The sequence below is a fragment of the Phyllostomus hastatus genome, unplaced genomic scaffold (genome assembly GCF_019186645.2).
Source record: "Phyllostomus hastatus isolate PE091 unplaced genomic scaffold, TTU_PhHast_1.1 phas_contig_277, whole genome shotgun sequence".
In the NCBI taxonomy this organism is placed as follows: domain Eukaryota; kingdom Metazoa; phylum Chordata; class Mammalia; order Chiroptera; family Phyllostomidae; genus Phyllostomus; species Phyllostomus hastatus.
Window position 1 is genome coordinate 469,589 of NW_025333832.1, and position 10,770 is coordinate 480,358.

The 10,770-nt window shown below is 58.2% G+C and overlaps 1 protein-coding gene across 2 annotated transcripts in view; it reads left to right on the plus strand.

The window, feature by feature from the left end:
• The window catches only part of GRIK5 (glutamate ionotropic receptor kainate type subunit 5), a 51,328-nt gene extending 43,322 nt beyond the window's left edge, over positions 1–8,006 (plus strand). For both annotated transcript variants that reach the window (XM_045838294.1, XM_045838296.1), the window contains 5 exons: positions 711–876; positions 2,135–2,360; positions 3,215–3,343; positions 3,433–3,554; positions 7,092–8,006. In XM_045838294.1, the coding sequence (XP_045694250.1) occupies positions 711–876; positions 2,135–2,360; positions 3,215–3,343; positions 3,433–3,554; positions 7,092–7,511 (1,063 nt within the window). In that variant the 3' untranslated portion in view covers positions 7,512–8,006. The remainder of the gene's footprint in view (positions 1–710; positions 877–2,134; positions 2,361–3,214; positions 3,344–3,432; positions 3,555–7,091) is intronic.
• The last annotated feature ends 2,764 nt before the right edge of the window (positions 8,007–10,770 follow it).

Here is a 10,770-nt window from a genome sequence, read left to right on the forward strand (position 1 = left end):
CTAACTCTATTTCTAATGTGTTTTCCTTTTGGGTCTCTACTTAATGTCTCATGAAGCCAATGAGATCTCTCTGGATGGAGGGAGCTCAAAAGATTCCCAGACCTGGGAACTGTTCTCTCTTTGAAGTTGTTCTTGTCTGGCTGCTGGAATTACAAATGGACATTCAGCCAAAGTCTCAAGGGGACCCCGAGCAGATTTCTGGAACTGTCTCTGTGCAGCTCTCCCCTGGGGTACTCTAGCCCACAAACTCCAGCCACCTTGGCCTTCTGGATTTGTGATCTCCATTTCCCCAACTCAGTGAGCCGGCCAAACTGGGTTTTCCTTCCCTCCAGCGCTGCAGTCTGGAAAGCAGGTCCCGGGGCGGGCTTGGCAATGGCAGAGCTCACTTCTGTGTCTGTTTGTTTCCCTTGGGGTCACAGTCCTGTGATGTCTGCTGTCCTATGTATTTAAGTAATTTCTTATATTCTTGGTTTTTCTTGGTGGAAGATATTTCTAGACCATCTTATTCTCTTGTATCTGGAAGCAGATGTCTCTAGAAGCGATATTTAAACCCAGAGAGTCTGGCTCCAGCATCTGCGCCCCCAGTCTCTGCACTAGTCAGCAGTCACTGAGCGTTCCGGATCCCAGGTCACGGAGGGGGCACCAGCAGTGGGGCCCATGGCCATGGGCAGTGTGGCTCTGGCCTGTAGCTCACCCCTCCCACCCCTCAGGTGGGCCTTCACCTTGATCATCATCTCCTCCTACACGGCCAACCTGGCCGCCTTCCTCACCGTGCAGCGCATGGAGGTGCCTGTGGAATCAGCTGACGACCTGGCGGACCAGACCAACATCGAGTATGGCACCATCCACGCTGGCTCCACCATGACCTTCTTCCAGGTGCAGTCTCCAGAGCCACCTGGGCTTGGTGTTGGGATCCCTGCCGCACATAGCAGCCGGGCAGGGGTGGTGCTGGGCAAGGCCTCCCGGGTCAGAGGAACTGATTGTCATGAAGGCCAGGGAGGCTGGGGAGCAGAAGACACACTCATACTGTCATGAGGAGTCTGCTGTCTGGCTGGGAACACTGGACTTTCACCCAGAAAATGAGTGGGGAGGAGGCAGCTGTGGGATCTAATGTCATATCAGTGCTGGACAGCCCAAAGGGGGCTCAGGAGGCAGGTGGGTTCCGGCCTGGCAAAATGGGCCAGCAGACAAGAGGGGAAGGCAGTTCAAGGTGAAGACAGCTTGTCCATACACATTTTGGGTGGTAGGAAGAAATCAAGAAGAAAGCAAACCTGGCAAGGTGGTTTGAGTAATAAACTGCAGAGGCTTTGAATGCCAGGATAAGGCTGAGATTGAACCCTCTAAGTGGAGATGTGGGAATGGTGGAACTTCTACCTTTTAAATGATGTGGGAACATCATTTAAACTGCTGCCCTTGGAGCAGTTGGGGGTAGACAAATGGTCTGGAGAGAAGGCTGGAGTTGACCGGGGGCCACCAGCTGAAGGGTGAGCAGGGAAAAGGGGGTGAGTTCTCAGGTCTCTCAGGTAGATGGCAGGATCAGCTCCCAAGTGGGAGAACATTGGAATAGGGTTGGGAGGTTGCTGAGCAACGGGGCAGGGCCTGTGAGGGACCTGGAGGAAAGGAGTCTGGACCTCAGGTCAAAGGGAGACGCAGGGCGAGCACCAGGTGGTAAGGGTAGTCACTCCCAGAAGGTTCCCGCAGGGCTGATAGGAAGTAAGCAGTCCTTTTGGGCATGGACTCAGGTCTTCCTGAACCAGGCTGGGCCCCGGCTAGGTTTGGGGGTAAGCATCTGCTCCCAGGATCTATGTATAAGACCTGGGAGCACCAGGAAGACAGGGCTGGTGCCAGGCTGAGCCAGGCACAGGGATGGGAGGCAGAGAAGGGTTGAAACCCAGACCACAGCCTCTTCTTTCAAGCCCTTGGTCCTTGGGGCTCTCACTGGGCTGCGGGATGTGGGACAACTTGGGCCTGGCTGCGAGTAGCCTGTCCTTCTGGCTTCTGCGCTGTCTCCCTCTTGTCTCTTTGCTCCCTCTCGGGTTGAGGGGGACTTGCTGGAGGGCAGGCAGCAGGGTTTAGGGGAAGGGCAGGGGGCGGAAAGCCCCTCACGTCCTCCTCTCTTGCCCATTCTGCCCAGAATTCGAGGTACCAGACATACCAGCGGATGTGGAACTACATGCAGTCGAAGCAGCCCAGCGTGTTCGTTAAGAGCACAGAGGAGGGCATCGCCCGTGTCCTCAACTCTCGCTATGCCTTCCTGCTTGAGTCCACCATGAACGAGTACCACCGGCGCCTCAACTGCAACCTCACCCAGATCGGGGGCCTCCTCGACACCAAGGGCTACGGCATCGGCATGCCGCTGGGTATGGTGGCGGCACTGCTGGGGAGCCTGAAAAATATGAGTCACCCCACTAGCCCATATCCCAAGTTCCTGGCACTGGTAGATGCTCAACAAGTATCGTGGTGAATGAATGAACACAGGAGAGGGCAAGTGTGTGTATTTGGGGTCCAGGCATGGTTTAAGGGGAGGAGAGAGATGGCCCAGGGTGCAGGAGAGGTGTGGCTGGGAGTCACTCCCTCGGCAGGTCTGTCTGATGCCTGGCTGTGCCAGGCCTGTGCTGGATGCTGGGATAACAGTGGGGCGCTGCCAGGCTCCACCCTCCTGCCCTCCACTAGGGGCACAGACAGCAAACCGACAACGAACACAGCTTTGTGATGTGGTGCCAGGTGGTGATAACTGCTCTCAAGTAAATTAGGGAAAGAGACTGACAGGAAACAGAGTGCTTCGTGTTATTTTAAATAAAGTCCATCAGAAGGACCCCCCTGAGGTGGTACCCCATGCACAGAGCCCTTAGTGAATTGAGAGAAGGAACATCCCAGGCAGAAGCAAAGGTCCTAGGGTGGGATTGCTCCTGGGGGATTCGAGGAACAGCCAGGGGGCCAGTGTGGCTGGAACTGAGAGCAGGGGTGGGGCGGGGGGGCGGGAGCCCCAGGTGGCTTGGCCAGTAGCTGCAGGGAGGGGACATGGGCATGGCCCAGTGTGGTTGCCAGGGAGCAGCCATCAGACCCAAAAGCTCAGCCTCAAAAGTGGACAGGGGTGACCCTGGGGAAGTAGCGGAGCTGGGAGGAGGGGCCGGGATCAAGGAGCAGTGGGGGTTTGGTGGTCAGGGCTCCAGGGCCCCGATGACCAGTCCACTGCCTCATGTGCCCGGTCCAGGCTCCCCGTTCCGGGATGAGATCACACTGGCCATCCTGCAGCTGCAGGAGAACAACCGGCTGGAGATCCTGAAGCGCAAGTGGTGGGAGGGGGGCCGGTGCCCCAAGGAGGAGGACCACCGAGCTAAAGGTCAGCCACCCTGCATGCTGTGCCCTCCCAAGGACCCTTGTAGCCCCTGTGCCCACACAGCCCGATCCCGGCTCTCCCCTGACCCCTAGGTCTGGGCATGGAGAATATTGGTGGCATTTTTGTCGTGCTCATCTGTGGCCTCATCATTGCTGTCTTCGTGGCAGTCATGGAGTTCATATGGTCCACGCGGAGGTCCGCAGAGTCCGAAGAGGTGAGGGGGTTGGCACAGGGTGTGGGGGAGCAGCAGGGGGCCCCAGGGGCGGAGGGGCATGAAGACTGTGGCACTGGGGGCCTCACTAGAGGAAAGCAGGCGGTGAGGGAGGGGCCAGGGAGCCAGGGAGGTGAGGGAATCTGGGAGAGACCGGGGGTGGAGGAGGTCGACAAGAGAGAGCAGACAGGTTGGGGGGAGAATCCACGGACAGAGGAGGAAGGGGATACCGGCCAAGACAAGGATACCGGGGAACGGAGGGAGAAGGGTGTAGGGAAAGGCAGGGGAGGTAAAGTGAGAAGGAATAGGAGGGGAGAGAGGTGACGGAGATGTAGCAGAAGGAGACCGGAAGAAACAGACTTGCCGACTGGTCACACCGTGTTCGGGCCTCCAGTCTGCCCAGCTGTCCTGCTGCTCCTTCCAGACTCCTGTGCCCTGCATGCGTACACCTGTTCGGCTCCCACCTTCACCTCATGCCACCAGACCCCAGCCCCTCCTCCCACTCCTCACTTTTGGCCTTTTGGCTAATGACCGTACTCCGACTCCCCTGAGCAAAGCAGGAGTCAGGAGAGTGGGCAGAGCCCCACCCCCGCATCTAGCTGCCTCCTGCTTTCCCCACTCACCCTGGTGTCCTGGTGCTCACTGCGTGAAGGCCCATGCTCCCAGCTAAGGCACCTCCACCTGGCCCATCGCCCCCACTCTCACCTTCCCCAGGACACCCCTCAGCAGTGCCTTCCTTGCCTCTACACTGTCACTGTCCCCTCTTCACTGGGTCAGGGCTGGCAGCATACAAATGTGTTGTCATTCTCCCGTGTTCAGAAACCCTCTCTCAGCCCCACTTCCCAGCCACCACCCCACCGCCCCCTTCCCTGACAGCCTTGCTGTTCCCAGTTCCCCTCCTCCCATTCACTCTTGGATACACTCCAGGCCAGCTGCTGTCCCCACCTCCTCTCCACTGAAGCCACTCTTGTAACCAGTGACCTCCACATCCGAAATCCAGTGCCTGACTCTCAGGCTTCATCACAAGTGAGGTGGCAGTAGGCTTCAGCGTGGCCCCCCATTCTGTCCTCAAAACCCACTCTGCCCCACGCCCGCCTCACTCTCCTTTTCTCTCACTGGCCACTGCTTCGTTTGGACTCCTGTGCTCAGGCCTGGAATTACCTCTCCTCTCCTTGGTGATCCTGTCCTTGGTGATCCTGTCTGGCCACGTGGTTTGTAAGACCATCTCAATGCTGAGGACTCCTATATTGGTTGTCTTGTGACAAATTGTCCTCACATTTAGTGTCTTAAAACAGCAAACCTATCAGTTCACAGTTTCTGTGGGTCAGGAATATGGGAGCAGCTTAGCTGGGAGATTCTGACTGCCCAGGGTCTCTGGCAAGGTCATGGTCAGGACGTTGGCTGAAGGTTCCACTGGGGCTGGAGGAGCCATTTGTAGGATGGCTTGCTGTCTCCACATGTACCTGTGGGACATTAATTTATGAGGTGGCTTTAATTTACGGAGAGGCCAATGCCACTGAAAGAATTTATTACTTATAGTTCCTGAGAGAAGGGGCCTCTGAGCCACACAGGCCACATGGGAAGCACTGGGTCTGGGCAGGAGCAGAAGGAGCAAGGGGGGAGGCCTGGGCCAGAGCCTTTCCTGGGGCTTTTGCAGGAAAGACGAGGCAGGGCAGGGGACACAGCGCAGGACTGGCTGGGTGGGCAATGTCAGTGGGCCCTGGGCCGGAGGAGTGGTCTTTAGTTGTTTGGTACCTGGCCCCAGGTGATTTAGGCAGCTTGCTGTGTGAGAGAGAGATGGATGAATCGGGTGGTTGGGGTGTGGACTTGGCATTGGTTGGTTTGCATGTGGAAGGTGAGCCCTTAACCCTTTGCTGTCTCAGAATTGGCTCCCTCTGGGAGGGGCAATCCCTCCCTGGTCAGCAAGATTTTAAAGATGTCAAAACATCCTGAGATACAGAAACTAAGGAACATGGTTGAAACAGTCGTTCACATGGCAGCCGGCAGGAGGCCTCTGTGCCTCTGGGCCTCCCCAAGGGCTGTGAGCGCATCCACACCACGGCAGCAGGCTTCCCTGTGAGAGCGGTCAACAGCAAGCCAGGCAGAGGCCAGTGTGTCAGCCGGCCTGTGTGTGCTGTTGGCCACACAGCATCTCTGATCTGAGGGCAGGGGGGCTTACGCAAGGGTGGGAGCTCTGGGGAAGTCTTGGGGGCTGCCTACCAAAGGCCCCAAATGTGTATCTCACAGGACCTCTCCCCAAACCCCTGGTTTGGAAATGCAACTTAGTACTCGACATCTCCATGTGGGTATCTGACAGGTAGCAGTCGTAACACAGGTGTCCAACAAGGAGTTCCTGCCCACCCACCAGGCAACACCATCACTCAGGCCAGAACGTGGGGAGTCACCCTTCACTCCTCCCTCTCTCTCACGCTCTCTGTCTGACCTCTTAGCAAATCCTGCTGGCTCCACCTTCAAAATACTGTGCTCAGAATCCCATCCCTTCCGCCCTCCTCAGCACCCTCAGTGCCTTCCTGCCCTCACCCTTGGCCTCCCTGCAGGCTATTCGAAACACAGTTCCAGAGTGAGATCCTGGGAGGGCCAGCACCCCCTACTTCAAACTCTCCACTGGCTGCCAGCTGATCAGAATAATAGCCAAATCCTCAGTGTCCCCTGGCCATGCAGGGACTGGGCCCTGCTGCTCCTTGGACCTTGTCCACCCCTTTCCCCCTTGCACACCCCTTTCTCGTGGTTCCTGAGTGTGCCACAGCACCCGCACCTCGGTCCTGCTGAGCTGTCTGCCCACCCTCTGGCCAGTCTCTGTGGGGCACTGGAAGGTCCTATTCTCAGTGAGTTTTCCCTAAGCGTCCCTTACTGAAATTCAGCACCACTTTCCACCTGCGTGCCCCACCTCTCTTGGGGATTTTATTTTTCTCCACAGCACTCGTCACAAGCTCACATACTACCCACATTTGCATATGTGTGTGGTGGCTTTTTGTTTGTTTTTACCTCCATACACTGGAATATAACCACCGGTTTGGTTTCCTGCTGAGAGCCCAGAGCAGAGCCTGGCACACAAAAGGTGCTAAACAAACATGCCTACCAACAACGACTGGGCTCTCCAGCCTTAATCAGAGGCAGGAGATGGAGAACAAAGAGGGGAGAGACGAGAGGCAGTCAGAGAACTTAGAGTGAAAAGACAAGAAGAAAGAAAGGGAAGGGCAGGTCCGGGAAGAAAGCCACACGAGAATGAGATGAGAGTAGAGACGGGAACTGAGCAGTGGAGAGGTGAGACAGGAGGGGGGCGGGCAAAGGAATCGGGAGCGGGAGAGGCGAAAGGATACGTGGGGGGCGGGCTGGTGGAGGGAGAGGAGAAGGAAGGGGCGGGGCAGGGAGAGCAAGGGGTCATGGAGAAGGGCGGGGAAAGGAAGGGGTTGTGGAGAAAAGCTGGGGGCGGCCAGGAGGCGAGAGACCAACACAGAGCCAGGCGAGGGCACGACAGTGGGAATCGCGCCGCCGATGACCCCCGCTCGCTGCCCGCAGGTGTCTGTGTGCCAGGAGATGCTGCAGGAGCTGCGCCACGCGGTGTCCTGCCGCAAGACGTCGCGCTCACGCCGGCGTCGGCGGCCGGGGGGCCCAAGCCGGGCCCTGCTGTCGCTACGAGCAGTCCGTGAGATGCGCCTCAGCAACGGCAAGCTCTACTCGGCCGGCGCGGGCGGGGACTCCGGCGGTGCTCATGGGGGCCCCCAGCGCCTCCTGGACGACCCGGGGCCGCCTGGGGTGTCCCGGCCCCTCACCTCCACGCCCTGCACGCACGTGCGCGTCTGCCAGGAGTGCCGGCGCATCCAGGCTCTGCGGACCTCTGGGGCCGGTGCGCCCCCGCGTGGACTGGGCGCCCCCGCCGAGGCTACCAGTCCTCCCCGGCCGCGACCCGGCCCCCGAGAGCTGGCTGAGCACGAGTGACCACGGGCCAGACAGGCATCTGGACAGGCCCACCCCAGACCCCGGTCGTCCCCACTTCCACAGTGAGCGAGGGACGGGACTTGTGCCCCTGCTGGCCGGACGCCGAGATTTTGCCTTGGGGTCCAGATGAAGTAGAGGCTCAGCTCAGGGGCCTGCCTGCGCCCCCTAGTGGACTCGCCAGACGGTGCCGCGAACCCGCTCGCGGCCCCCACTGCGGATGTGAGCAGCTCGGGAGCCAAGGCCTCCAGGGGCCGGGAACCACGGGCTCTCCCTGGAAGCGGAAAGCAGTCCGCCGGGAGAACCCATCCTGGGACTGCTTGGGCTCCCAAGAATTGAGCCGCTCCCCATTTCTGGAGGAGGGCCTCTGGGCAGATGGGTGTCCCCTGGCGCCCTTTGCCTCTTTTTTCTCTCTTTTTTGGGGGGAGAAACTTCGGAATTTCTATGAGACCTCCCCCTGCCACACCCCAGCCCCGTTGGAATAAAAAAAGAGAACAAAACCCCCAAACTGGGGATACTCCAATCTTATTTCCTGGGGGTGTGGGGGCATTAAAGGCTTGGAGCCCCGGGGGTGTCTGCTGAGAACCACAGACTGGATGGTCACTTTTGCACTCCACCCTCAGCCCTGCCCATGACCAGCAGGTCAGCCCAGGTCCTGGCAGCTGGCCCCTGTCCACTGACCTTCTCTCAGGACAGAAGGAGGCTGCGACAAAGACCCTGAGACAGATGGAGAGAGATGCAGGGATCTGAAGAGGCGGAGACACCAGGAAACACCGGCACAGAGAGACAGAAACCAAATGGGGCTGGGGAGGACAGGACGAGCGGACAGCTTAGTGTGGTGTGCCTGGGTGGCCCATGCGGTGGCAAGTGTGTGCCTGGGCAGGGATGATTTGGCGACTTTGTAATCAAGTGCGTGTGTGTGTGTGTGTATACACATCCATGAGGTTATCTTCAAATGTCTGTGACTGGCTCTGCGTTTCTGCTGAAAATGTACCTCCCCAGCCCCTAAGAGAGGAAGGGGTAGATCCCTGTAGAGGGAGAAGGGTGGGTCTGCTTTCTGTCCTGGCCATCCCCCACCCTGCTGGAGGTTTCTGTGGAAACTGCAGCTGAGAAAGGACAAGTGAAGGTCACACAGCGAGAGCCAAAACGAGGCCGAGTGGTGGGGGGGATGGAGAGGTGGGAAGAGACCGAGATGGGTGAGAGACCATGAAGGAGGGCAGAGAGAGATAGGAAAGAGTTAAGGGCAAAGAGAGGGAGAGACGGAGGGAGTATGTGGTTACGAGGGGAAAGGATGAGGTAGAGGGGAGAAGAGCACGAGAGAGATGGGCGGAGGGGAAACATAAAGCAGGAAGGGTAAGACACCTGGGAGTTGGGGCTGATAAAAATGGACTGGGGTGGAGCAGGGACAGGTGAGAGACAAGAAGCCATAGAAAACTAGATGGTGTCGGGAGGGGCTGGCGCGGTGAGCAAAGCCAAACTGAGGAACAGACAGGTCGTGGGAGAGAGGCTGGACCGGCGGCCCAGAGCAGGGAGCTGTCCGTTCAGCACCGGCCTGGCCACGGCATTGCTCCGTCTTCCCCCGCAGGGCCGGCCTGCCTGCCTGCACAGTCCTTGGATGGGCCCCGCCCCGGGAGCCCTGCCCGTCACACAGTGCCCCCAGTCTCCATCCAGCCCCTTCTGTGTCTCAGACACTTGTACGTGTGTGCCCCTCAGGGACAGGTGTGGGGGTGAGCTTGTGTCTGTCTCAGTGTCTCTTGTCTCCACATCTCTTACAAACTAATGGATGTCTCTGTTCTTGGGCCATGCTGTCAGTCTGTCGAGTGACTGGAATATAATTGCAGACATTTTGGTCTCTCCCCAACTCGGTCCCAATGTCACACTGCTGGTCTTCTCTGGGATCTCTCCCCATTCCTTCATCTCCCCTCCCCCATTTCTGGTTGGAGTCTCTCCCCAGTCTTTATCTCTGAGTCTTTCCAGTTTGCTGAATGTGTCTCTGCCTGGCTATCTGTGTCCCTGTGTCCCTGTCACCTTCACTGAGCACTTCTGCCTCTCTGTCTCCCTTCATTTGTTTTTTTCTTTGTGTTTTGCCTCTCTGTGTTTGTCCATCTGTATCTGCCTCTTTCTGGTTCTGGATTGTGTATCCATTTCTCCTCTTATGGGTCTCTCTGTCTCTCGTGCTGAGTCCCCCTGTCACTGTCCATCCCTGTGACCTTCTTAAGTCTCCCCCAACTTCCGCAGAGCCTCTCGCTGGGAGCACGGTGCACAGTCATCAGTCTCACCAGGCTTGTGTCTGAGGAGGGAGCGCATGTTTAGGGTGGGGTGTGGGGGACAAGGTCTTTCTGAGCTCAGCTGGAGAGCAGGAGGAGAGAGCCTAGTATCTCCTGGGATCCAGACACCCCCCGGCTTCTCTGTCCCTCAATCCCCGTCCCCATGGGCCAGGCTCGTCTCTGCAGGCTAAGGTGTCGGGACAGGGAAAGGATATGCTGGCAGGTCCTCCCTCCCTCTGGAAGCAGGTACAGATGGGGAGAGGAGTCTGGGGGCCAACTACCTGGCTTAGAAGATGTGGCTCTCCCCCCTTCCCCAGTCTCCATGGAGACAGGCCAGGTCTGCAGGCCCAGCCTCCTTTGCTGCATATTCGGCCGTCCTGTTACCATGGCAACAGGGACAGCAGAGAGGGAAGGGGATGGGTCAGAGTACAGGATTGGGCCGAGGTTCTAGGTGCTGGGGGAAGCCAAAGAACTGCCTCCCTGCCTCCTTCTGCTCTCTGGCCCTGTCTCCCTGCCCATGCCCTTCTCTCTGGGGCTCTGAATCTCTGTCTCTCTTTCCATGTCTCCAACTCTGGTCTCCAGCCTTTCACATGTTTCCCTGGCCAGGTCCCCAACCTTCCCCACCCATCCCCCATGCACCAGGCTCACGCTGTGCCCCTTGCCTGTGTCCCCTTCATAACTGCTCCCGTAAGTGGAGGGGAGACTCACATTCTGAGAAAGCTACAGGGACAGGCTCTCTCTTGCTCTTTGCCCTTTCTACTCTCCCAAGGGAGAGTCTGGAATGTTCCTCGTAGAGCAAAGGTGTGGGGTGGGAGGCCGTGAGTCCTCAGGTTCCAGTGGGTGGCTCATGGAGTGTTGTGTGTATGTGGCAGGCCTGGGGTGTGGGTGCTGGCTGTGTGTGTGCATACACATAACAAGATGGGGTGTGTGTGGCACATGGGTGGGGGCACTGGGGTATGTTTGGAGGTGCAACAAAGGTATATGTGACCGTACCC